The following is a 27,605-nucleotide window of genomic DNA, read 5'->3' on the forward strand; positions in this document are numbered from 1 at the left end:
ACACGCAAGTACACAAAGGAAAACCTTCCGGCTGTTCGATGTTGATAACGCACCTCCTCAGGCTGATCTGATTGGTCAGAACCTGCAGAGTTTTATTTCATGTGTTCCGACGCATTACACTGCAAAAGTCGAAATCTGACCAAGTGTATTTTTCTCATTTCTAGTCAAAATATCTCTTAAAATAAGACATAATAATTCAGTTGGCAGATTTTTTTGCTTGAATGAAGCAAAAAAAATCTTGAATTAAGCAAAAAAAAAAAAAAAAAAGAAAAATCTTGAATTAAGCAAAAAAAAAATCTTGAATTAAGCCAAAAAAACAAACAAACTTGGATTAAGCAAAAAAAAAAATATTAAATTAAGCAAAAAAAATCTTGAATAAAGCAGAAAAATCTTGAATTAAGCAAAAAAAAAAAAAAATCCAGAATTAAGCAAAAAAAAAAATTCTCAAATTCTGCCAATGGAAGCAGTGAAAATTATCTTGCTCAGATTTGTTGAAATCAGATTTTCCAGATCTATTGTCTAAAAGTCCTCTTCTAAAAGTTCCTCTTGAGGTGATTCTGTCTGATTTTAAGTGTGATTAGACATTTGGACTAGAAATGACAAAAGTACACTTGGTCAGATTCATATTTTTTGTAAAGTGGATTTCCAGACGACAGGATGTGACACATGGACCAGTGACAGTCCAGGCTTTGAAATTCATTTACAGTCGGTGCTCACATGCAAAAATCTGTCTCCGCTGTTGTTTTTGTTTGTTTGTTTTTTTTGTTTTACCTGCGACCATGAACCAGTCCAAAGCCGTCTGTCTAATGCGCGGTCATGATGCAGCCCTAGTTTCAGGTTGACTACGCTGTGACTGGATTGGCTCTTTCACTGGTTGATGCTCGGACTCGTTCTGCTCAGACTTCAGGTGTTTGCGTAGCTTAAGTTTCACGTCATCGTCTAGATTGAATAGAAGTGCATGCGCGTGTCGTAGTCTCTGTACATACAGTGTGTGTGTGTCTCAGTGTATAAGTTAAGTGTGTGTGTGTGTGTGTGTGTGTGTATGATGTAAATGTGTGTTTCGTGGTGCGTTCAGGTGCTCCGTGGCGCCCTCTGCTGTGGCTTGCTCCTGCTCTTCCTCCCCGCTGCCCTCCCTCCTCCTCCTCCTCCTCCTCCTCTTCCTCCTCCGTGCTTGTGCCTCTCGCCCCTCTCTCTCTCCTTGTTGGGCGTGGTCATGGCGTCTCCGTGGCGGCGGTGGTTGCGTGGTGGGCGGTACCCCAGGGCTCTGCAGTGCTGGCCCAGGTTGGCCGGGTGGATCAGCGCCATCACGTCCTCGTACCAGGGCTGGGCGCCGGCGCTCTGATAGGCCAGCAGGCGGTTGGAGGAGGGGCTCCAGACGGCGAGGCGGACGGTGACAGCGGTCCAGTGGTAGCCGTGCTCCTCCACCTGGCAGTGGTACGTGCCGCCGTGGGACAGCTCGGCCCGGCGAATCAGGACGCCCCGTTCGATGACGACCACCTGGTCACCTGACACCACCTGAGGGAAGGTCACACAGGTGTGGGTCAGTCATGGGTGGGTTCATGAGCTCCAGGGTGGGCCCCAGAACGACAGCCGGTCTGCTATGACCTTTAGATGGAGACATCTGTTGTTAGTTTACATTATGTGAACTCTAAGTTTCTAAATATATTTATATTTATGTTTCTAAATATTACTTATTTTGTTGTTGGGTTTTTGGTTTTTTTCTCTTTTTTGTGTTTAATAGGTCCGTAGGTTTGTTGTATAATTTGTTTTTTTGTATTGTGTCTGTGTGGTTCTTTATGTCTAAGTACATGTTTATGTAAATGTAGAATTTAAAATAAAAAAAAAAAAAAACTAAATTACAGCCTTAGACCTGGGGTGTCAAATATATGGTCCACGGGCCAAAACTGGCCCACCAAAGAATCCACTCCAACCCATGGGATGAATTTAAGAAGTGCAAAAATTACACTGCACACTTGTTATTTTATTTATTATTATGACTATTTTTGTCATTTTTAGTTACATTAAAAAATGTCTCTATTTTTTATCTTCTCTGTATTTTTCCAATAGGCAGCTGAGATAGGCTCCAGCACCCCCCCCACCCTCTGGAGGATAAAGTGGTTCAGACGCTGGATGGATGGATGGATAGATGGATGGATGGATGGATGGATGAAAGAATGGATGGATGGATGGATGGATGGATGGATGGATGGATGAAAGAATGGATGGATGGAAGAATGGATGAATGAAAGAATGGATGGATGGATGGATGGATGGATGGATGATGAATAGATGGATGGATGGATGGATGGATGGATGGATGATGAATGGACAGATGGATGGATGGATGGATGGATGAAAGAATGGATGGATGGATGGATGGATGGATGGAAGAATGGATGAATGAAAGAATGGATGGATGGATGGATGGATGGATGATGAATGGACGGATGGATGGATGGATGGATGGATGAAAGAATGGATGGATGGATGGATGGATGGATGATGAATGGACGGATGGATGGATGAAAGAATGGATGGATGGATGAATGGACGGATGGATGGCTGGATGGATGATGGATGGATGGCTGGCTGGCTGTGTGGTGCTGCTGTACAGTTTGTAGACTTCAGGGAAGTCCACGTCTCGTCTCCTGCATGTTTCAGATGTTTCCCTCTTCCATCACACCTGGGTCAGCTGATGATCAGCTCCTCATCATGTTCTGCAGAAGTCTGATAATGATGGACTGGCTTCCAGATGTGATGGAAGAGGGAAAATATCTAAAACATGCAGAATACTGGCCGTCAAGGACTGGAGTTGGACACCTGTGAGTATACTTCATTTAAAAACCACAACATTTTATTGACCTGCGTGGTTGAGTTTTCCTCAAATATAGGACGACTGGTGACCCATGTGGACCCACAGGTTCTGGATGTGGTCAGTTTTATGCTGTTGTGTATTTGTGCATGCTGTACCACATTTGTCCAGCAGTCACCGCCAAAGTGTTCTGGTCATAACAACATGATTGTAAGGATACTGTGTTCAAAAATTAGAAATATCTGACAAAGTATTGGTCCTATCATCTTACTGTTTTCACGAGTCTGTTATTGACTAAAAATACACAAGTATGACAAAGTGTAGCAGTCAGCTGTGGACGGAGTTAGTGTGAAACCCCAGACACACACACACACACACACACTTCACTTTTATAATATATACTGAACAAAAATATAAATGCACGACTTTTGTTTTTGCTCCCATTTGTCATGAGCTGAACTCAAAGATCTAAAACTTTTTCTGTGTACACACAAGGTTTATTTCTCTCAAATATTGTTCACAAATCTGTCTAAATTTGTGTTAGTGAACACTTTTTGCTGAGATAATCCATCCACCTCACAGGTGTGGCAGATCAAGATGCTGATTAGACAGCAGGATTTTTGCACAGGTGTGCCTTAGGCTGGCCACAATAAAAGGCCACTCCAAAATGTGCAGTTTTATCACACAGCACAATACCACAGATGTCACAAGTTTTGAGGGAATATGCAGTAGTCATGCTGACTTCAGGAATCTCCACCAGAGCTTTTGCCTGTGAACTGAATGTTCATTTCTCTACCATAAGCCATCTCCAAAGCTGTTTCAGAGAATTCATGAAGAAGACTGTGCGAGGAAAATGGTGGTCACACCAAATACTGACTGGTTTTCTGACCCCCCTGGACCACCCAATACAGTAAAAGTGCACATTTTAGAGTGGCCTTTTATTGTGGCCAGCCTAAGTCACACCTGTGCAATAATCCTGCTGTCTAATCAGCATCTGGATCTGCCACACCTGTGAGGTGGATGGATTATCTCAGCAAAGGACAAAGGAGAAGTGCTCACTAACACAGATTTAGACAAATTTATGAACAATATTTGAGAGAAATAGGCCTTTTGTGTACATAGAAAAAGTTTTAGATCTTTGAGTTCAGCTCATGAAAAATGGGAGCAAAAACAAAAGTTGTGCGTTTATATTTTTGTTCAGTGTAGATGCCTGAACCCAGAGAGCATCTATGAGTGAAATCTTTGCCTACAGTGAAGGAGGAGGAAGTAAAACCTCCACCAGTCATTAAATAAAAACATGGTGGAAGAGCAGGACATGAACCAGGATGAAGGTCTGACATGTGGAAGCAGGTCCACCCATGAAGCCCCAGTGGCCTAATGGATAAGGCACTGGCCTCCTAAGCCAGGGATTGTGGGTTCGAGTCCCATCTGGGGTGACTAACAGCAGAGGACCCCCCCCATCCTCTGCTTGTTCATTTTTAGGTCAACACCATGTTTGTGTTACTGCATATGATCCTCAAACAATGGTCTGGTCTGGTCTGGTGTTGGCTGAGGTCTGATGATCCTATTGTCATCGTTTATCTGTGAACATCTTTAGGACCATGAATGGAAGACCTGCACCCACACTGGGGCGGGGGGGGTTCAGTTATCTGGGTTATGGATCCACTCTGCTGTCAGTTCAACCACACTGGTATACAGTACATATAAGCCCTGAAAAGACATATTGTCTCATGGGACACAATAGTGGACTGACCCTGAACCCCAGTGGAGTGTGGACGGTTGTATATTTACAGAGTTGAGTTCAGCAGCTTTAACCAAGTACTCCAAGTAAACAAGTAGAACATGAAGAGTTCATACTTGGAATTCACACACATTAAAGGAATGATATTTAACTTTTTTTTTAAATGTTCTTCTTCCTTTTCCCACATTTCCCTGTGTGTGTATGTAGGTGTGTATGTGACTGTATGAGGGTACAGGTTGGTGGGGGTGTGTTTATAGATAATCACACTCTTATGTTGTATATCCAGTGGTTCAGCACAAACAGTCTGAGGACTGGAATCAGGGGCAGGACTGGATACGCACTGGCTTCTTCCTACTCGCTTTCAAGCACAACAGTTGTTCTTTTTTCTATTCTTTGATTTTTTGTGTATTGTTTATCATTATTATTATTATTTTTCTATTGTTTGATTTTTTATTTATGTATTGTTTATTATTATTATTTTTATTTTTGTTCCATATGTTTTGCATTATGTCTGTGTCTGAAATAAACTAACCTAAACCTAAACCTAAACCTAAACCTAAACCCTGTGGTCTCCATCAACTGTAAATGCTCTGCTTGGCTCTGAATTCTTCATTCATTCAACTCCACAGGTCCATCTTCAACCCTATTTCTGAAGAATGACACCAGAAAGGTGGTTTGGAGCGCTGGCCCTTTAAATGCACATGAGCCACTTCAGGCCCCGCCCCCTCCAGGTTGTCAGCTGTGCTGCTCTGTCCTGTTCAACCAGCAACTGAACATTTGAGTTTGGACATATTTTCAGTCTGGACTACAACTGCTGATGACGACAAACAATTATGGAGAAATACTGGAGAAATGTTGGTCTGAAGTCTGGACCTGATATGAGCAAATGTGGAGACGGAACTAGTTAGAGACAAAACTAATTAAGAAACTAATTTGAAATCTACTCGATGTAAAGATAGTTTAGCAGCAGCTAGAGGGTTCAAATTCAAACTGTATGAACTATTAGAGTCCAAATACACAAAGAAATGAAGCACAGACTAAGAAAAGTGGGTTTAGACAAATATGAGCCCTTTAAAGGCTTATTTCATGCACAAGAACCAGTAAAACCAACAGAATGGTGTCACATAGATATTTAAGGTGCATATGTTGATTCACATCAGCTCATTTTGTGAGTAACCGATGAACATCTGAGTTTTATACTGAATGAAGAAATCATTTGTCCCGCCTTCAACTTGAGGTCACCAATCACAAGTGTTTGCTCCTGCAGGATTCTGTTGGGTCTCTGTAAACTTGATTTGATTCTGATTTGACTTGATAAAGCACTTTGTGACTCTGTCTGTGAAAAGTGCTCTATGAATAAAACTTACTTACTTACTAGGTGATTGACAGCAGAGTGGCGCAGAGGAAGTGTGCTGGGCCCATAACCCAGAAGGTGATGGATCGAAACCGTCCTCTGCTAATTCACGGTTAAACAAGCACTAATGCAGTGTTTTTTAATCACGGGGTTGACTGGAATTTCTAGTAATTGTTAAAAAACTTACTAATATAAATCTGTGTTGACAGAGCCAATCCCAGTCCATAGCAGGCAAACTGTGGTTGTGAAACTGCAGCACTGTGGTTCTGTTTATCTGTCAAATGTTCATTGTGGTCAGTTTCAGATGCTGCAGCTCTTTCATAATTCATAGTTTCAGTTCTTGTTTGTTCAGTATTAATTGTCCTCCTTGTAAATCACAGCTGGACTGACTGTACATATCCTGACCAAGGAAAATCACAGTCTCCCTTTGTGCAGAAATCTACACCTGGATTTACTGCCTCTGTCCACAATAATATCCATTATATAAACTAAATGTCCTCTAAAATTAACCTGGATTTGAAACAGAGGATAGAAAACTATTACAGGATTAAAAACAAATTAATTTTAGCCAAAAAAAAAAAAAAAAAGTCTCTGTTTTGAATGTCTGGGGTTGCTAGAAATGTGTGATGTTAAAATGGGGTCAGGAGTTGGAACCAGTGGGTTACCGTACAGTATACGTAGGCTGTTGTTTAAGGGGCGAACACACTGAGCTGGAACGTGTTAGTGCATGAGCCTCAAACACTGGTCTGGTCTGATGGGCCTATTGTCTTCAGTTACAAACAGCTTTTAGACTCAATGGGGGAACAGTACCCACACAATAACAAATCTGGGGGGGGGGGGCATCTTTGGGCCCACTGTGGTCCCCTCCCAACGTCCCAGTGTTCGAATGGATAAAACCCTGTCCTCCTAACCCAGGGGGGTGGGTTGCACTGCTGTGTTCTGTTCTATTCTATTCTATTCTATTCTATTCTATTCTATTCTGTTCTATTCTATGAGTCACAAAACTTTTTAAAATCCCATTACATTTTCCTTCTTCGTTTCCTTTTTTCTTCTAAATCTCACAAACTCCACACCTCCATCAGTCGTTCATTCAGGGTAAATGGCTCTGAGTGTCTCCTCATTATCAGAACAGCTCCAGGTTCTGTTTTCCATCTCCTTATATTCAAACGTCCTGGTGTTGGATGAACGGAGCTGGTGTTTGTGCAGCTGATGGAGCAACCTGTGGGGGCGCAGGGTGCAGGTGTGGAGGTGATGAAGGTGGGCGCCTCCGTCACCTCCACACCTGAACCTCCTCCACCTCTGTTACCTCCACACCTGAACCTCCGTCGCCTCCGTCACCTCCACACCTGAACCTCCTCCATCTCCGTCGCCTCCGTCACCTCCACACCTGAACCTCCTCCACCTCCGTCACCTCCACACCTGAACCTCCTCCACCTCCGTCACCTCCACACCTGAACCTCCTCCACCTCTGTTACCTCCACACCTGAACCTCCGTCGCCTCCGTCACCTCCACACCTGAACCTCCTCCATCTCCGTCGCCTCCGTCACCTCCACACCTGAACCTCCTCCACCTCCGTCACCTCCACACCTGAACCTCCTCCACCTCCGTCACCTCCACACCTGAACCTCCTCCACCTCTGTCACCTCCACACCTGAACCTCCTCCACCTCCGTCACCTCCACACCTGAACCTCCTCCACCTCCGTCACCTCCACACCTGAACCTCCTCCGCCTCCGTCTGATTTACGCCGGGTGTCGTACCTGGTTGAGTTCCGGGCTGTTCTCTCCGGCCTGTTTGTACCAGGTGACGGCGGCGTGTCTGGACCGGGGCAGACACTCCAGGTAGGTGCTGTTACCCTCAGCGACCATCATCACCCTCTGCTCCGCCTCCACCTGCAGACCGGCTGAACGACAAAACACAGCGGACGTTTTACCCCCACATATGCACAGAACCTTCATCTGTAAAAGGAAAGGACAGGACACAGTAGGAGCTCCTCACCTCCCTGTCGGACGCACTGAGTCAGCGGATCTTCATCCTCCCCTAAATGACGAGCGTTCCTCCTAAAAAGAACCATCCATTAAAACCACCAAGGTCAGAAGGTCATGAGACGCCCACAGTTCAACACGTGTCTGAGGAGATTCCATTTATTATAACAAAAAAAAAAAGAACAAAAAACTGAAGGAATTTTTCTTCATATTCAACCTGTCTTCTTAGATCTTTCATGCTAACTTTACTTACGTGGAGTTCCCCAGGGCTCAGCTGTAGGACCTTTTCATATTTCATTTATGCCTCTGTATACCAGATATGCCTCCTCTTTGCCCGTTTTTAAATCTCTTCTTAAAACCCACCTGTTCTCGTAGGCCATTTAACACTCGTGCAATGCTTACATTTTGTTTCTGTTTTTATATTTTAACTTGCTTTATTTATCTATTTTTATTTGATTTTAATGTTTTTTTTTTAATGCTTTTATTAATTTGTATGGCGCTTTTTGCCTTCTGTACCAAAGCTATAATAGTTTTGGATTTTTCATTATAGTTTAGTTCTATTTAATTTTAACTTTTTTTCCCCCTCTAATTCAGTTAGTTTTAGTTTTTAGAGCAGATTTACTAGTTTTTATTAGTTTTTGTTATTTTCTAAATGCTTAGTTTTAGTATTAATTTTAGTTTTGTCGTATCTTTTCTCTTCTTCTCCATCGTATTCAAATAAATCCCAGACAGGACTCTGCTGCTTTCTCCCAACTTTAGTCTCCATGTTTCCAGGTAGAGTGGGGACCAGAAGACGACTGGAAACCACAAGTGAACACAAGTGACGGACCAAAAAGTGTCGTATGGTGCTGCTAGCTAAAATCGCTCAAGTGAAATAAATCACTTTTGTATCAATCCGACATTGACAAAGATGAAAACAAAGGGAATTTTATCCATAATTTTTATACGTTTTAGTTAGTTTTATAAGCACACAATACAGTTTCAGTCAGTTATTGTTTTTTTCTTTTAATTATAGTTGTATTTATTTCGGTTAACGAAAATGTTTTTTCAATTCTAGTTTTCGTCATTTCGTTAGTTTTTGTCATTTCGTTAGTTTTTGTTAACGATAATAACCTTGTTCTGTCCAGCACTTTGGTCCACTGTGGCTGTTTTAAAGTGCTTTATAAATAAAGTTGGATTGGAATTTAGATTTGTTATCCTCGTAACAAGCAGATGACGATGACTTTAGATGTAATTTATCCCCATTTATCAAAATATTATCCACTGTATTTTCCATTTTTCTGTGAAAATCCTGTATTTTCCTAAATTCACTGATTGTGTAGATGTTCATTAACCTCCTGAGACCCAGCAATTCATTTGTGTCCTCTGCAGGGGACAAAAGTTTTCACAAAAGCTTTTCAAAAATGTCAAATCAAAAGAAAACATGAATAACAGGTTTGGTTTATGCGATCAGCAGATGGCGCTGTAAGCTATGTTACATATGCCAGTAATAAATACAGCTGAAGAAGCAGAGCGTTCTGTTGCTGTTTTTATGTAAAAGGACTATGGAGTGTGTGTGTGTGTGTGTGTGTGTGTGTGTTTGTTTTTTTTTAAATTGAAATCAAGGTTAAAAAAAAAAAAAAGGGACAGTCATACAAGAAAAAAACAATGCTATTGGATTTTCTACATAACATATACAACACCCACCCCATCCCTCCCCCCATTCAACAAATTCCTGGGTAATGCATCCCAATCTGAGAATAAACAAATAAACAAATAGAAGCAATAATATTAGTAGGTATGACACTCATCAGGCTTAAATAATTAAACAAAAAGAAAACAAGAGTGGAGTTGGTGTATGGGCCAGATTTGAGGGCACGTAAGGTTGTGTTGGACAGTGTAATGACACATGTCGTCCCTCATGATTTAGCTTAGAACTCATTAATTCATGAGTTATTAGGGATAGTTTTTAGTGTGTTAATAAAGGATGAGATGGAGGAAGAATTCAAACTCCTCATAACAGTATGAATGAACTCGAAGGACTGAAAAACTACTTCTAAAACTACCTCATTTATGTTTTTTTTTTACACTCAAGAACACATTTTCAAGTCTGGACAAATGAATGAACTCAAAGGACACCAGAGTGTTTTGGTGTGTTACTAAAAACAACAAACTGAAAATAGTTTCTCTATAATTTTAGTTAATTTGACTTTTTTTCACAGTCAAAAACACATTTAAGCCACTTCATGTATTTTAGTTGAATATCAACTTTCCATTCATCTGAATTCCACCATGTTATTTAACGTCATTAGAACTAATATAAAACAATGCACATGTAAATAAAACATACGTGGAACCAGACCCAGGGTCGTTTGGGTTTGATTTAGTCAAGTGGAAAAAACGCTAAGAATTTAATCAGTAAATCTGTGTCGAATGTGTCGTTTGACCCGCGTTTAGTTTCAGATGAGTTTCATGTGTTCAGACTTCAGAGACCAACCCCTGGTGTGTTCCCATATACACAGATGGAGTGTGTGTGGTGTGTGTGTGTGGTGTGTGTGTGGTGTGTATCTGGTGTGTGTCAGGTGTGTGTCTGGTGTGTGTGTGTGTCTGGTGTGTGTTTGTGTTTGGTGTGTGTCTGGTGTGTATCTGGTGTGTCTGGTGTGTGTTTGTGTTTGGTGTGTGTCTGGTGTGTATCTGGTGTGTCTGGTGTGTGTGTGTGTCTGGTGTGTGTTTGTGTTTGGTGTGTGTTTGGTGTGTGTCTGGTGTGTATCTGGTGTGTGTGTGTCTGGTGTGTTTGGTGTGTGTTTGTGTTTGGTGAGTGTTTGGTGTGTGTCTGGTGTGTGTGTCTGGTGTGTATCTGGTGTGTGTGGTGTGTGTGTCTGGTGTGTGTTTGGTGTGTGTTTAGTGTGTGTTTGGTGTGTGTAGTGTGTGTTTGGTGTGTGTCTGGTGTGTGTGTGGTGTGTGTGTGGTGTGTGTTTGGTGTGTGTAGTGTGTGTGTGGTGTGTGTTTGGTGTGTGTTTGTGTTTGGTGAGTGTTTGGTGTGTGTCTGGTGTGTGTGTCTGGTGTGTATCTGGTGTGTGTGGTGTGTGTGTCTGGTGTGTTTTTGGTGTGTGTTTAGTGTGTGTTTGGTGTGTGTAGTGTGTGTGTGGTGTGTGTGTGGTGTGTGTTTGGTGTGTGTCTGGTGTGTGTGTGGTGTGTGTGTGGTGTGTGTTTGGTGTGTGTCTGGTGTGTGTGTGGTGTGTGTTTGGTGTGTGTGTGGTGTGTGTGTGGTGTGTGTAGTGTGTGTGTGGTGTGTGTGTGGTGTGTGTGTGGTGTGTGTTTGGTGTGTGTCTGGTGTGTGTGTGGTGTGTGTGTGGTGTGTGTTTGGTGTGTGTAGTGTGTGTGTGTGGTGTGTGTGTGGTGTGTGTGTGGTGTGTGTTTGGTGTGTGTAGTGTGTGTGTGGTGTGTGTAGTGTGTGTGTGGTGTGTGTTTGGTGTGTGTCTGGTGTGTGTGTGGTGTGTTTGGTGTGTAGTGTGTGTGTGGTGTGTGTGTGGTGTGTGTTTGGTGTGTGTTTGTGTTTGGTGAGTGTTTGGTGTGTGTCTGGTGTGTGTGTCTGGTGTGTATCTGGTGTGTGTGGTGTGTGTGTCTGGTGTGTTTTTGGTGTGTGTTTAGTGTGTGTTTGGTGTGTGTAGTGTGTGTGTGGTGTGTGTGTGGTGTGTGTTTGGTGTGTGTCTGGTGTGTGTCTGGTGTGTGTGTGGTGTGTGTGTGTGTGGTGTGTGTGTGGTGTGTGTTTGGTGTGTGTAGTGTGTGTGTGGTGTGTGTTTGGTGTGTGTTTGGTGTGTGTGTGGTGTGTGTGTGGTGTGTGTTTGGTGTGTGTAGTGTGTGTGTGGTGTGTGTGTGGTGTGTGTGTGGTGTGTGTTTGGTGTGTGTCTGGTGTGTGTGTGGTGTGTGTGTGGTGTGTGTTTGGTGTGTGTAGTGTGTGTGTGTGGTGTGTGTGTGGTGTGTGTGTGGTGTGTGTTTGGTGTGTGGTGTGTGTGTGGTGTGTGTTTGGTGTGTGTAGTGTGTGTGTGTGGTGTGTGTTTAGTGTGTGTTTAGTGTGTGTGTGTGGTGTGTGTGTAGTGTGTGTTTGGTGTGTGTGTGGTGTGTGTGGTGTGTGTGTGTGTGGTGTGTGTGGTGTGTGTTTAGTGTGTGTTTAGTGTGTGTTTGGTGTGTGTGTAGTGTGTGTTTGGTGTGTGTGTGGTGTGTGTGTGGTGTGTGTGTGGTGTGTGTGTGTGGTGTGTGTGGTGTGTGTTTAGTGTGTGTTTAGTGTGTGTTTGGTGTGTGTGTAGTGTGTGTTTGGTGTGTGTGTGGTGTGTGTGTGGTGTGTGTGTGTGGGGTGTGTGTGGTGTGTGTTTAGTGTGTGTTTAGTGTGTGTTTGGTGTGTGTGTAGTGTGTGTTTAGTGTGTGTTTGGTGTGTGTGTGTGGTGTGTGTGTGTGTGTGTGTGTGTGTGTGGTGTGTATGTGTGTGTTTAGTGTGTGTTTGGTGTGTGTGTAGTGTGTGTTTAGTGTGTGTTTGGTGTGTGTGTAGTGTGTGTTTAGTGTGTGTTTGGTGTGTTTGTAGTGTGTGTTTGGTGTGTGTGTTTGGTGTGTGTGTGGTGTGTGTGTGTGTGTGTGTGTGGTGTGTGTGTAGTGTGTGTTTGGTGTGTGTGTAGTGTGTGTTTAGTGTGTGTTTGGTGTGTGTGTAGTGTGTGTTTAGTGTGTGTTTGGTGTGTGTGTAGTGTGTGTGTGTGTGTGTGTGTGTGTGTGTGTGTGGTGTGTATGTGGTGTGTGTTTACCTGCGTACTGTGGGCATGTAGGGGCTGCAGGCGTGGCCGTCCCAGGTGCAGTATGGGTCTCTGGCCAGGCAGCACTCGGCACACGCCTGACCGTACAACTCACACTGGTACAGGGCCAACTGGGACACACCCTCCCTGGAGCCCACGAACAACCACTGCTGGGGGGGGGGGTGGATGGAGGAGGAGGAAGAGGATGGAGGAGGAGGATGGAGGAAGATGGAGGGGGGAGGAGGAGGATAGAGGATAGAGTAGGATGGAGGGGGAGGAGGTAGAAGGAGGAGGGGGAGGAGGAGGATGGAGGAAGGAGGTGGAGGAAGGAAGGGGAGGATAAGGAGGATAGAGAAAGATGGAGGGGTAGGAAGAGGAGTATGAAGGAGGAGGAGGAGGTGGAAGGAGGATGGAGGAGGAGGTGATATGAAAGCAGAGTGGGAACAGAGATGTTAAAGAAACACAAACAGAACAGATGGAAAAAAAAAAATTTAAGAAAGAAGTAAAACAGAAAAGAGGAAATGGAAGGGAGACGGTAAAAAAAACAGAGAAAGAGAAGAAGAGACACCGAAGAATCAGCGAAGAAAAAAGATACAAAAGAAACAGAACCAAGAGAAAACATCAACAGGGAGAAAAAGAGTCATGAGCACCTTCACATCCACACTTTTCTCCATATTTACAGATTTAACAGAAAAACCCTCAGTGACATTCTGTCTGTTGGAAGAAAGGGTCATGAAATCAGCAAAAGAAAATAGACATGTGTGAGTTTCCATTTATTAATGTTATGTGAAAACTGAGTTCTATCATACGGCGACACATTAGGACCACAGAAGAAAATAAAAACAGTCACTACGAGAATAAAGTCGTAAAATATCGAGATAAAACCCGTAATTTTATGAGAATAAAGTCGAATACAAAAAGAATCATAATATTACGAGAAGTCATAGTTTAAAAAAAACCCTCATAATTTAACAAAAATAATGTCGTACTTTTATGAAATTAATGTCGTAATATTTGGAAAATAAATTCTCAACAGTGCGATAAAAAGTCATAATTCATAAACTGCTAGCCTTAACCCTTGTTGATGACAGTTTCTGGTTAAAGCAAACGCAACAACTGAAGCAGCAACTTTCACTTCTATTGGAGCAGACGACTAATGCTAACGTGTTAATGGTGGGTGGGGCTAATAGGCTCAGTATTTGGTGGGCGGGGCTAATAGACTCAGTATTTGGTGGGTGGGGCTAATAGGCTCAGTATTTGGTGGGTGGGACTAATAGGCTCAGTATTTGGTGGGCGGGGCTAATAGGCTCAGTATTTGGTGGGCGGGGCTAATAGGCAAAATACGACGACTTTAATTTCATAAATGAACAACATTATTTTCGTTAAATTATGAGGGGTTTTTTTTTGTTAACGATGACTTTATTCTTGTAATATTATGGCTTTATTCTCGATATTTTACGACTTTATTCATGTTTTTATTTTCTTGTGTGGACCTAATATGCCATCGTACCATCATCATCGTCAGGTTTAATAGTTTATCCGTTAAAACATACGACCTGAGCTGATGAATGTAAGAAGCATTTAGTCCAAAACCTGACTCTGGTTTAGTTTTATGATGCTGTTCCTATAAATAAAAGTAAAATAAAGAAAAAAATTGGTTTACATTTTGTGTTTTTTTGTTTATTTTTTTGCTTATTCATGTTTATTTTTTAATTCATTTTCTTGCCTATTTTGTTCAGTTTTTATCTATCTATCTATCTATCTATCTATCTATCTATCTATCTATCTATCTATCTATCTATCTATCTATCTATCTATCTATCTATCTATCTATCTATCTATCTATCTATCTGTCTGTCTGTATGTCTGTCTGTATGTCTGTCTATCACCCTGACGACGACAGTGAATCGTCTCCACGGCGACCCAGTCACACATACGACTCACAGTTTAACGATGTCACCGTGAGCCGATGTGTGTGTGAAACACGCAGTCTGTTTTAATGACGGGAGGTGTGTATGTGATGTGTGTGTATGTGATGTGTCTGTGTGTGTGTGTGTGTGTGTGTGTGTGTGTGTCTCTTCGTTAGCGCTCTAACTGAGGTGGGGTTACCATAGCAACAGGTGATGAAGCTGTCCTTGGAGATACGAGTGCTGAGTGTTTGTGTGGGAGTGTTGGGAAGTTTAGAAAGTCAGTTTCAGCCTTTTTGCCTTTTTTTTTTTTTTACCTTTTTCTTTGAGAGCGTCATGGCTGTCACCGGTGATTTATGCTGAGAGGAAGAGAGAAAAGAAAAGTGAGAAACACGTCGAGTTAGAAAAAAAATAAAATAAAAAAATGATGAAAAAGAAACAGTGGGGATGGGGCAGGCAGATACTGAGATAGAAAAGCCGATTAAAAACCAACACACACTGATTTCATTTGGCTGAAAACGAAGGGAATGTCTGCGCCAGACCATAATAATCTAAAGAAACTCCAATAATTCAGAGACCTGATCTGATATCACATGAAAAGCCCCTCAGAGTGGACGTCCTTTACAATAGAAAGTCGAAAAACAAACACAGGCCTGATTACAGCCACAGAGAAGCCCACCACATCTGTCCGACGGCGGTTTGAAGGAAAAGGCTTCTTTACTGTGAAGTGAAAACCATGTGCAGCTGCAGTTTCAGCTAAAAGGCTTCCACATTAACTGGATTAACAGGATTTGATACAAGTAAAGAAACTCCTGTCCAAACTGAGCATATTTTACAGCTCTGCTCATTGCTCTCAGATGCATGTTGGAACGTTTAGGATTTTTCTATATGTAATTAAAAACAGACTCTTCAGTTACTGGAAGGTTCAGACTGGAACATTCTAGGACGATAGATGTGATATTCTGTTAAAGCCTGTTTGTGTGTGTGAACAGGATCAGATCTTCACAAACAGGACCATGTTTGGACGAAGGATGAAGATTAATGTAAAAACAGGCAGAAACACATGTCCATCACCTCCACCAGAGCAGGGGGACATTTACAGCAGGATTAGAGTTTCATGACATAAACATATGGAAGTGTCTCTGTCCTCAGTCCTGTTGTGCCGCGTTTCCACTGTGTGGTACCGGCTCGACTCGGCTCGACCTTTTTGTGTTTCATTACAGAAAAGAACCTGGAATCTGGTACCCGGTACTAGTTTTTTTGGTATCACCTCCGCCGAAATTCCAAGCGATACTAAACCGTGACGTGTAAACACTGCAGACCACTGATTGGTCAGACAGTTTTCTCTGTGACCCACCGTGTTACAAAAAACAGATGCGGAAGTGGACAGTAAATATAGCGGTAGGTTCAGCCACATGATAACAGCCCAAAACTACACCATGGTCGGTCGAGGACATTCAGTCTTTGGTGGCAGACGTAAAAATTCAGATGAGACAACATATAATAAACATAATAAACTTAGGAGCTCCTGCAGCACAAACAACACTGTAATCCACCATTATTGTTGTTGTCGTTGTCATGGTTTCCATACAGTGGTGTTGGTCCTATCCATACACCAACACCAGGGTGGTGTTGGCAGATGTTTACACTCTGGGACCCGTTCTCCAAAAATACTGTTTACAGGCACTGACAACACTAGCATCATGTGACCAAAGGCCCAAACCATATTAAACTGTAGTGGATTGACATAATGTGGCTGTGGTGTGTATGGGGGGGGGGGGGGGGGGGGGGGGCATACTCCATATATGAGCCCAGTACTGTGGACACAACAGGACTGAAAGTGCAGAGAAAAAAAAAGAATTTAGAAACAGATCTAGGTCGTTAAGCGGAAACTAAACCAGAATGTGGAATTCTTTGGCAATGGAAGAGAAGAGCTGTGCAGATATTTTTCAGTTTAAGAGACTGTATAGGGAGACAACAGAACAGCTTTACAAAAACATGCAATGGAATAGTTTTACTTATGGATTTTGGATTTGTTTATTTTTATTGACAATCATGTAAACTGTTTTTTACTGTAACAGCTGTAACGGCAACTTATGTGATGTAAGGGGCAGGTGTTGTAAGTTTTCTTCATCCTGCTCCTTTCCAATAATTTAGACTGGGATGAATAAAGAAATGAAATGAATGAATGAATGAATGAATGATCAGTATTTGTATCAGTTTTTGTACCTGGAAGACCTGCAGCTGTTCCAGAGTGACCTCCTGACTCTGACCGTGTTCTCTGGTCAGATGGATGGCCTTCAGCACCAGCCCCGAGTCTGAGGGACACACAACACAACACAACACAAAAGAACACAACACAAAAGAACACAACGCAATACAAGACAACACAAAAGAACACAACACAACACAAAAGAACACAACACAACACAAAAGGACACAACAGAACATGTCAAAAACAGGCAGCAGGTACATAAATGCCATCCCATGTGTTGCGGTGGTAAAGGTTGTGGACCTGTGCCGATGAACAGGACGTCGTAGGTTCCGTCCACAGCTTCCACTCTGTCCACCAACAGTTTACTGAACTTATAATGGACCCCCACTCGGACCAGGAGGGGGCGCTCTCCCAGCGGCAGCACATTCTCCTGCAACAACAGTGTTCAGTGTTTGGAATTTAACAAACTAAAGCGTGAAACCAGTTCCATGTGAACTGTGTCAGATGAACTAGACCTGGATTAACCCTCTAATACCTAAATTGACCTGGACTTTTTTTTTTTTTTTTTTAACTATAAAAAGGTCAGAAAATGCACTGAGTCCATTTGCCCTTTTTTCCAAAGAACTTTTTTTCAGATCTTTCAAAATCTAGCAGTCGTTTAGAATTTACTGTATGTTATACTTCAGCTAAAACGGCTTCTTCTCCATCTTCTAGTCCAGGCGTGAGTGAAATTACAGTAATGATCCAATAAAACCGATAAAGTGCAATGTCTCAGCGTCCAAAAACTGTTGGAATTTTTCCAGTTGCACAAACAATGAAAGTTCCATTCATCCAAACTGCATATGCAAAGGGTGCGTCAGCGATGACACGTCAGGTTTTAAAGAGTTAAAGTATTGGTTAAAGTGTTCACCTGCAGCAGAGGGTGAGTCCTGCTAAAGAAGATGACGTCGTCTGGATATTCTCTGGTGGAGCTGTAGCTTCCATATGTACTACTGGGACACTGAGGGAGGAAAAACCGGGAGAAAATTAACACTAAAGCAGGGTTTTTCAACCGTGGAGTCACCTGGAATTCAAATGGGGTCACCTGAAATTTCTGGTAATTCATAAAAAAAAAAAAAAAAAAACATTTCTAAAAAAAAAAAATCTGTGTTGAGTTGACAGAGCCAATCCCAGTCCATATCAGATAAACTGTGGTTGTGAAACTGCAGCGCTATGGTTCTGTTTATCTGTCAAATGTTCATTGTGGTCAGTTTCAGATGCTGCAGCTCTTTCATAATTCATAGTTTGAGTTCTTGTTTGTTCAGTATTAATTGTCATTCTTGTAAATCACAGCTGGACTGACTGGACATATCCTGACCAAGGAAAATCTAATTCTACATTTGTGCAGTAATCTACACCTGGATTTACTGCCACCGTCCACAATAATATACATTATATAGACTAAATGTCCTCTCAAATAAAACTGTATTTGAAACATAGTATAGCAAACTATTACAGGATCAAAAACAAATTAATTTGAGCAAAAACAAAAAAGTATCTGTTTTGAATGTCTGAGGTTGCCAGAAATTTGTGATGTTAAAATGGAGTCAGGAGACAAAAAAGGCTGGAAACCACTGAACTAAGGATAATTTCTTTGTTTCTTTTTCATCTTTTTTTTTTTAAATTTTACTTTATCTATTTATTCTTTTTTGGATGTGTGAGTTAATATATTTTGGTTGCAGTATGAGGTGCATTAGGGTTGGGACTGTTAGAGTGGGTTAGATAACCACGTTGTAAGATATTATGTTTATTAAATTGTTCAGTTATGATTGTTAACACAAGGTGTATCCCAAAAAAAAAAAAAAAATCTACACATTTTGAAAAATTACTCCCAGTTCTGCATTTGATAATTTTTGGAATTTTCTTTTCTGGACGTCAGTAGGTAGAGGATTGGTGGATATTTGTCCAAATTTACAGACCCAGGTTTTCATACTTGAGTGAGCAGGGGCAAACTGCACAATCCAAGATAAAACTGGTTTGCGTGAAGTAGCGGTGGGATTTAAATCCAATCAAAGGTCCACAATAATATACATTATATAGACTAAATGTCCTCTAACATTAACCTGTATCTACAACATAGTATAGAAAACTATTACAGGATCAAAAACAAATTAATTTTAGTAAATAACAAAAGTCTCTGTTTTGAAAGTCTGGGGTCGCCAGAAATCTGTGAGGTTAAAATGGGGTCAGGAGTAAAAAAAAGGTTGGAAACCACTGAACAAAAGGAACTAAAGCACAGAAAACCACCAGACTCATCCTCTGATAAACTGTAGAAACAGTAGAAGCCTCCTCATTAACACCAGTCCTGTGTTTCGGTACAAATCTGAGCTACTTTCACTCGAGTGTCTCCATCTTCTGCAGATCTCAGCGGTAAATATGCTACTTTTACTCTACAACATTCACCATAGATCTGAAACAGTTCTTCATGTTTGTCTTTTCCAGTGAAAACCACCAAATGTTCAGATTTCTGTTTCAGTGTTTCCTTTATGAGTTTCAGATTCTCTTGTTTCTCAAACTAAATGGACTCTTTTAAAAACAATGGATTTGTTGGAAAATTTGCTGAGTTTGCTGAAAAATGCACCACCGAAAAGCTGAAAACAGGCCCGTTTTCCTGGGTTCATGGGAGCTGTGCAGTGACGTTACATATACAGGGTGTCCCAAAAAATTTGACATTTCATCACCTAATAATTTGTTAAAAATCTGTTTGCTCTTTTTGCTAAAAAAAAAAGTGTAATCATTGTTATTGTTGTGCATTCAGGAATAGACATGTCGTTTACTGCAACAAAAAAGGCGTTCTGTGTATTGAAGTACGCCCAAACTCAATCAAATGTGAATTTGTTAGAAAATTTCAAAAACAGGCACCAACAGGAAAGCAGATTTGGACGTGGCATGAGACAGTTGAAACATTTTATGTCTAAAATAAATCCTATTAGGTATCATTTCTCCTGACCATGTAGTCACTCAGATATGTTCATCTCAAATGATGTAAATTTTTTTGGGACAGCCTGTATATCAGGGGTGTCAAACATGTGGCCTGTGGGCCCAAAACCGGCCGGTGAATTTATGAAACGCAAAAATTACATTAAAGATATTAACGGTCAAGGGTTTTCAGGGGCTACATACAGACAAATGTGACCTCCAGTGGGGTGGACCTGTAATGTAATAGCAAAAAAACATTAAAATAATGATTCCAAGTTCTACTCCAACTCCACATTTTTCTCTTTGTTTCAGTGAAAAAAAAAACTGCAAAAGTAAAATTGCAGGATGAAAATGTTAACATTGCAACTATCCTTTCAAAAAATGGGAATAATCTATAAATAACCTGAATTTCTCAAGAAAAAATAAGGTCAATTTTAACATTTAGTAACATCTGCTATTGAATGTTTTGTGTGTTTGTAGAACCACTGTGAGCTGTACGTTATAATGTACATGTGTAAATGATAAACTGAGGCAGAATATAATACCCATAAAGACTCAGAGGTACTTCTGTGACTGTTCCCAAGTGGATTTCTCCGTAGATTCTTAAGTGCTTTATCAGCATTTATTATAATATTATCCTCAGTATTTTACATTCTTTTAAGTGAAAATCAGATAATTTATTCAATTTATGGTAATTTAATTCACTGATCTAGACGTGTAGATGTTCATAAGAGTACGTTCAAAGGTTACTGAATTAGAAACAAAGAAAACTGAAGAAAAAGTTGTTTTCAGCAAAGACATCCTTAACTGAACATAAACCCAGTGTGTCCATCCACTGTCACTAATCCAACTCCATGGGTTTATCATTATTTTTTCTTCCATTTCATCCAGTTTGCAGCTTATTTTGTCCTTGTTGCTTATTGTTTTGTCTTTTTTTTTTTATTCATTTTGTTCACTTCATTGATCACTTTGGCTGTTTTTGTTGATTTTGTTGCTTATTTCATTCTTTTTTTGCTTCATTTTAGTTACTTTTTTTGGCTCATTTTTCCTGTTTTTATTTATTATTTTGTACATTTTCCTATTCATTTTTGTAAATTTATTATTTAATTTGCATAACCCCAGTGTGTCCATCCACTGTCACTGATCCAACTCCATGGGTTTTACTAGTGAATCAATGTTGTAGAAGATGACGGTGTTTCCACGCTAACTACGGAGCCTCTGAACGTCCAAATGGGTCATATCTGATGACCATGAAAAGATGAAGAACTGTATTTTACACCAATTATTGACATGTATTGATAGCATTAGTGGATCAACAGGTATGAAACAGTTTAGATCAGTAGATGGTTTAGGTTTTGTCGGGTTCTGACTAAATACAGTGTTCTGGATGGTACAAAATGATGAATTCTCCTAATTTTTCAAGTGTTTCTGTTTATTTTCTCCCCAATTTAGAAGGATTTATTCATTTTTACAATAAAATTCAAAGATTGTGGTTTCATTTTTTCTCTATTTTTCAAGTATTTTGTTTATTTTATCCTCATTTTACAAGTTTTTGTACACTGCATCCCATCAATAATTCAGGTACGATTATATCTGACACCAATTATTAACATGTATTGATAGGATTAGTGGATCAACAGGTATGAAACAGTTTAGATCAGTAGATGGTTTTGGTCGATGGCGGATGTTTGGGTCTTTACAGGTGAAGAAATTTCATGTGGCTCAAATTAATCCCATTTTTTGTCAAAGGTAGTTGGAGTTGTCATTATTTATAGGTCATTATGTTATTATTTTACTGGTCCGGCCCACTGAAGATCAAACTGGTCTGAAAGTGGAACCTGAACTAAAATGAGTTTGACAGCCCTGATGTATATGATGATCTTAAAGTATAGGATGAATTATTGTTGATTAAACTACCAACAGTTAATAAAGAAGTTCAAAGGAGCTGAAGCTTAAACATTTACAGTAGGAAAATGAATCCAAAATATCATATATAATAGTAAAAATCTGCACAATAAACACAGGCTTTTCATTTTTCATGCTCATTTTGTTAATAAAACTGAGTTAAGGCTCCGAACACACAACTTTTACTGCGTCTGTTAGTTCTTCTACTTCAATAAACCATCTGAATACGTTTTTTATGGCTGGTACAGATCGGTACTTGTCAGAGTTCGTCCTAAAAGACAGAGTTTGGAGGGTAAACTTACGGTTCCCGGCCGTGGGTAGGGCACTTTGCCTGTAAACTCGGCCCATTTGTACTGAGGCCCCTCTTTGTGCAGGAAGTCGCCCTTGAAGGCTCGAACCACATCCTCCATTCTGTAAACGCAGACGGCCGACCCGTTCAGAATATCGCTGAGGGGGGAGGAGACAGAAGAGCACCGTCATTCATCACACTCAGAGCGGTGGTTTTTCCACAGGCTGCAGGAGTCAAACTAAAATAAGCCCAGCGTGCCTTTGATAATTTCTCTTGATGAGTTGCAGCGGTCTTTAACGGTAAATTCAATAAGAAAACTGTGGACTGTGTGTGGAGCTGTGACTCATTGTGGGTTTTCAGCCTGAACGCTTCAGTTGGGTGAATGAGTTCCAACCCGACGCTCTGCTTTTAGCGCGTCGGTCGCACGAAACACATCAGAGCGCTGCAGTCAGAGTCCTGGTTAAGATCTGCAGAAAAATAAACCCTGAAGTCGACCAACGGAAGACGAGGAGGAGTTCCAACCGGACCAGCATCCCACTGGTTCTGATGGCATGGACTCCATCACAGGTTCCTGTCCTTCATATTCTGGCTTTTACTTTGGTTTATTTCATCTTTAGCCTGTAGAACATAGGAGACTCACAATCATACGCCTCCTTCAAATCACAACTTAAAGACTGGACAAAGGAAAACCAGGCCTGTCCCATCAAGTAGATCGTCCTCACTGTGTTTTTTATGTGTTTTTATGATGTTTTGCCCCCCCCCCCATCACCACCAAAATGTTATCATTTGTGCCAGTATCAACATTTCCTGAAAATTTCAAGAAAATCCGTCCATAACTTCTTGAGTTCTCTTGCTAACAGACAAACCAACAGACAAACTAGAAAAGCACTTGAGAACGCAGACCTCCACCAAGGCAGATCAGCCCCCCCCCCAATCACCACCAAATTCTAATCATTTGTTCCTTGTGCCAGTATCAACATTTCCTGAATATTTCTTCAAAATCCGTCCATAACTTTTTGAGTCATCTTGCTAACAGACAAACAAACAGACAAACCCCGATGAAAACATAACCTCCTTGGCGGAGGTAATAAGTGCTGTTGGCACAATCTGACATATTTACAGCTGCAATTATTGTAGATGTTCATTAACATGCACTGTCCCTAATAAATAAATAAATAAATAAATAGATAAATTAATAAATAGATAAAATAAAAGACCCAGAACTATTTTTCGTGAGGACTTCTAAAGGTTTCTTCTCTATATTTAACTCGTCTTCTCTCATCCATCACACTAACTCTACTTAGGTGGAGTTCCCCAGGGGTCAAGTGTCGGTCCTTTCAATATCTAATTTCGATTTGTTATCCTTGTAACATGTTATAACAAACATAAATATTACTTCATATGTAAATTATTCCCATTTATTGTAATAGTATCCTCTGCATTTTTTCAGTAAAAATCAGGTATTTTCCTATATTCAATTCACTGATCGTGTAGATGTTCAGAACAGCAAATAGCACATTCAAAGGTTATTATATCAAAAGAAAAAGTGACTTTATCAGCAAAATATATCATTGGCTGAAAATAAAAAAAGAAAAAAATTAAAAAAATCAAAATAACTCAAAACTGTGACCAAACTTTGTAGAAATAGTCCCAAAGAAGGTGAACAGAGGCAACACCGCACACAGTGCCTTCACAATGGTTCAAATCCTATCAGCTGGTGAGATGATAAAAAACTGAAATAGCTCAGTCATCTGCGAATAAACTGTAGAATCACAGTCTGGAGTGAAACAAAGCCATGCAGTAAACCCTGTTGTTCTGGAGGTTTGTGCTGAAGCTGAAACTTCGGTAAATCGTTGACAAGTTCTATTTGTGCTCAGTGTCAGTCACCATTTAAATGTATTTGTGTTCCTCGAATGTTCTGGCACCGAAGTGAACGACACACACACAAGAACAAACCCACAGGATGGTGAAAAAAAACAAAACAAGTCCTGTTTTAGTTGTAGTCAGCAGAAACAAACGCTACAGCTCTATTAATCATTCAGACTCAGACTCAGAGCCATAATCTGCTTGCGTTTGGGAGATTTTTCTGGTCAGAGAAACTCAAATATGCGGCCTGGAAGACGAGGAACATTCCTTCATATCGCTGTCCTTCAGCTCATCAGCGTCGGGTAAAAAGGCAGATACACTGGGTTCACATTTGTGTAAATATGTGATGGGTTTGGTTTTGCCTGACAAAACAAACAAATAAAATGAAAGCGACACACGAGAGACTGAGCAAATTAATTAAGAAAGGAAAAGATGAGCGATCAAAGCCTTTAAACAGATGGAATAAATAAGCCGCTCCCTGGGCTGTAACGTGATCAATTCATAATCAAACAGAGGAATTACAGCAACGCCAGCAGAGATGATGATGATGCACAGGGAGGAAAACTTCTGGAAAGTTTCCCTCGGCGCTGGAGCTGGCTGACCTTTGTGCACTCTGCAGTTCTGTGGTTTTCGGACTCCGCCCTCGGCCATGCCTTGGATTTCTGTCCGTTTCCCCACTGAGATTCCACACACTTTCCAAAGCCAGAACCAGACCGACTCCCAGCTCCAGCTACTGTACAGCGCCTCTGAGCATGTGCACAAACTCAGACGAACACACGGATCCGCTGGGCTTTTTACACGTACTGACTCACTCATTTATTGTGGCTTTTCCTTGGCTTTCAATCAGTTTTTTTTTTTTTTTTTACCAGCGTTCACCTGTTTTCTGTTCAGGATAAAACAGACTTTGGAGACATTTTGGAGACAGAGTTCCTTCTAAATGACTGTCTAGACCAGTGTTTCTCAACTGGTGGGTCGGTGGGTCGTTGCCTGGGTAACAAGTGATGTTAAGAAACACTAGTGGAACTTTATTAGCCCATGACCACTGTTTTGAGCCATGGTTCAGACTAAACTGTGACAGTTTGGACCTTGTTCGCTGGATTCAAACAGATGTTTAGTTCAGTTGCTGACGACACAAACTGAACAGAAAACAAGAGGTGATCTGTGGTTTAACTGTGGCTGTTTTAGTCGAAATCCATTCTAATCCATTTTTATTTATAATGCACAAATTTAAACAAACACAAAGGTTTCCAAAGTGCTGTACGGTAAAATAAATGCAATAAAAACACAATAAAACAAATACTAAGATAAAAACACAACAAAACATAATAGATAGATTGATTGATCATCAATAGATAGGCAGACAGAACAATAGAACAATAGGACGATAGAACAACAGACAGAATGATAGAATGATAGAACGAACGATAGAACGATAGAACGATAGAACGATAGAACGATAGATAGATAGATAGATAGATAGATAGATAGATAGATAGATAGATAGATAGATAGATAGATAGATAGATAGATAGATAGATAATAGACTGTCCATCCCAGATAAAATGTCCATGCACATAAAATCAACACCCTGTGTGGTGTGAAAAGCCAAAGAGAAGCGGTGGGTTTTAAGAAGAGTTTTCAAATTACACAGCGGGAAAAATAAATAAATGAATAAATACAAATTAGACAGTGAGGAGGCCTGTCTAATGAGCAGAAGCAGTTCATGCCATAGTTTTGGAGCTGCGACAGAGCAAAACAGAGCAAAGCTAACACAGCTAAGCTAACAGAGCTATAATGTAAACCATCAGCTGATGCAGCACGTGAACATTATAAGACAGTGTTATTTTGAGTGACTGTTTAAATAAGCGTCTGTGGGTTTTAGTTTGTAAATAATCGTGACGCCACACCAGTCTTCTGTGTCTGTTTGTAGAGCTGGAGCTGTTGGACCCTGGTTCCTGGTTCTGTATGTGGTCTAGTCTTATCTCCATATGTTCTGGTCTAATCCTGCCTTCATGTGTTATGGGAATTATTGTAAATAGTTACGAACTCCTCCTGTGGCCTTTAAAACATGCTTTTATTAACATTCTGCTGCTGTTAGCTGATGATTTTGCCACATTTATAACACAAAAATTTCTGTAGTAAATTAATTAACACATCCAAAACTGTTTTACCCAAGTAGCAGGTGATGATAAATTGTGTGTCAGCCATTTTTTATTTCACTATGACAACAAAAGCACTTGAACTTGTAATTCTGAATTCACTAGTGGAAAGACTCATTTTTCCCGACAGCACCTGAAGGCAGCATTAGTCATGAGGTGGTCTTATTTTAGATTACAGGTGTCAAACATGTGGCCCGGGGGCCAAAACCGGCCCGCCAAAGGGTCCAATCTGGGCCGTGGGATGAATTTGTGAAATGCAAAAATCACATTGAAGATATTAACAGTTAAGGATGTTAAAATCCTTTTAGGTCAGACCAGTAAAATACTATCACAATAGCCTATAACTAATGAAAACCATACATTTTCCTCTTTGTTTTAGCGTGAAAAAAACAAACACAAAAATGTTTACATTTACAGACTAGCCTTTTACAATAATGTGAATAACCTGAAATGTTTTAAGAGAAGTATGAGGAATTTTAACAATATTCTGCCTGTTACTAAATGTTTTGTGTGTTTGTAGATCCACTGTGATCTGTACGTTAGAATGAACATGTATAATGATAAACTATGGCGTAATATCGTTAACATTGCACTTATTTTTCTTCAGAATTTTCAGGTTGTTCATATTTGTTCATGTTATGTTCAAGTAGAGTTTGTAGATGTAAACAGTTTCATTTCGGAATTTGACTTTTTTTCAGTCAAAAACAGACAAAACTTTGGAGTTGACATTATTTCTAAGTTCTTATCCTATTATTTATATTATTTTACTGGTCTGGCCCACTTTAGATCATATTAGGCTGAATGTGGCCCCTGAACTAAAATGAGTTTGACAGCCCTGCTTTAGATGGCCATAGATGAGTCCATCAGCGTGGACCAGAATCGGGTCGTGGTCCAGCGTCTGGACTGAAATGAAAGCGGTTTTGTTGTTGTTGTTGTTCTGGTTCAGTGGTTCTGGTCCTGTGAGGTCCGAGTGGTTTTCCTGGTTACGGGTCACACACAGGACTCTGGGATCAGCCAATTATTTTTCAGGCCTGATTAGATATGCATGGAGTTGTGTTTTGTGTTTGGTTCTGAGGGTGTCGGACCGCGTTGACATGAATCCGGTCGGATCGTCTTCCCGTTCTTCGGTCTGTCTTCTATAAAGACGGTTTTTCCTCCTCGCATGCGAACAAGTGCCCGTTTTTCAGCCTCTAATCAGACCTGTTTCAGAGCTGCTTCATGTTTTCCATCATGTTTGGTCGTTTTAAGTTTAATTACGTTGCGTTACTATTGTTGGTGAACTGACCAGTATCCTTAAATTATATTTTGCATTTCGTTTTCACATACTTGCTATGAACGTCTGTAATTTACACAACTTTAACACAAACTGAAAACCACATCTGAACCCGAGAACAGACTCTGAAGGTCCAGAGGAGAACTGTAGGTCAGATCCAAAACCTACAACTGGTTCTGATGAAGATAAAAAAATAACAGGGTGCTTCTCTGAAACTGGGTTTATTTTAGTATCTGACACTTTTCCATCTTCTTGGACCCAATAGTAAAAGGTAAATGTAGACATAATTCCCCCAGGATGGACCTAATGATGACCTCAGAGAAATGTAAAAAAATTATCCTCTTACTCTGATCCATCCCATAATTAATGAATTTATAATCA

General features: G+C 40.6%; 1 protein-coding gene and 1 non-coding gene across 3 annotated transcripts in view; one reads left to right on the forward strand and one right to left on the reverse strand.

The window, feature by feature from the left end:
• Positions 1–420: 420 nt before the first annotated feature.
• sema3h (sema domain, immunoglobulin domain (Ig), short basic domain, secreted, (semaphorin) 3H) overlaps positions 421–27,605 on the reverse strand; it is a 164,854-nt gene continuing 137,669 nt past the window's right edge. The window contains exons 10-18 of one of the 2 annotated variants that reach the window (XM_030138875.1): positions 21,940–22,084; positions 17,685–17,774; positions 17,075–17,204; positions 16,789–16,877; positions 14,877–14,918; positions 12,665–12,819; positions 7,906–7,967; positions 7,668–7,810; positions 421–1,515 (exon numbers count right to left, since the gene is read on the reverse strand). In XM_030138875.1, coding sequence (XP_029994735.1) covers positions 1,072–1,515; positions 7,668–7,810; positions 7,906–7,967; positions 12,665–12,819; positions 14,877–14,918; positions 16,789–16,877; positions 17,075–17,204; positions 17,685–17,774; positions 21,940–22,084 — 1,300 coding nt within the window. In that variant the 3' untranslated portion in view covers positions 421–1,071. Of the gene's footprint in view, positions 1,516–7,667; positions 7,811–7,905; positions 7,968–12,664; positions 12,823–14,876; positions 14,919–16,788; positions 16,878–17,074; positions 17,205–17,684; positions 17,775–21,939; positions 22,085–27,605 lie in introns of both variants that reach the window. The other variant, XM_030138873.1, reaches the window with a different exon arrangement.
• trnar-ccu (transfer RNA arginine (anticodon CCU)) lies at positions 4,176–4,248 on the forward strand. The gene has a single exon. It is a non-coding gene; the product is annotated as a tRNA-Arg (tRNA).

The sequence above is a fragment of the Sphaeramia orbicularis genome, chromosome 7 (genome assembly GCF_902148855.1).
Source record: "Sphaeramia orbicularis chromosome 7, fSphaOr1.1, whole genome shotgun sequence".
Classification (NCBI taxonomy): Eukaryota; Metazoa; Chordata; class Actinopteri; order Kurtiformes; family Apogonidae; genus Sphaeramia; species Sphaeramia orbicularis.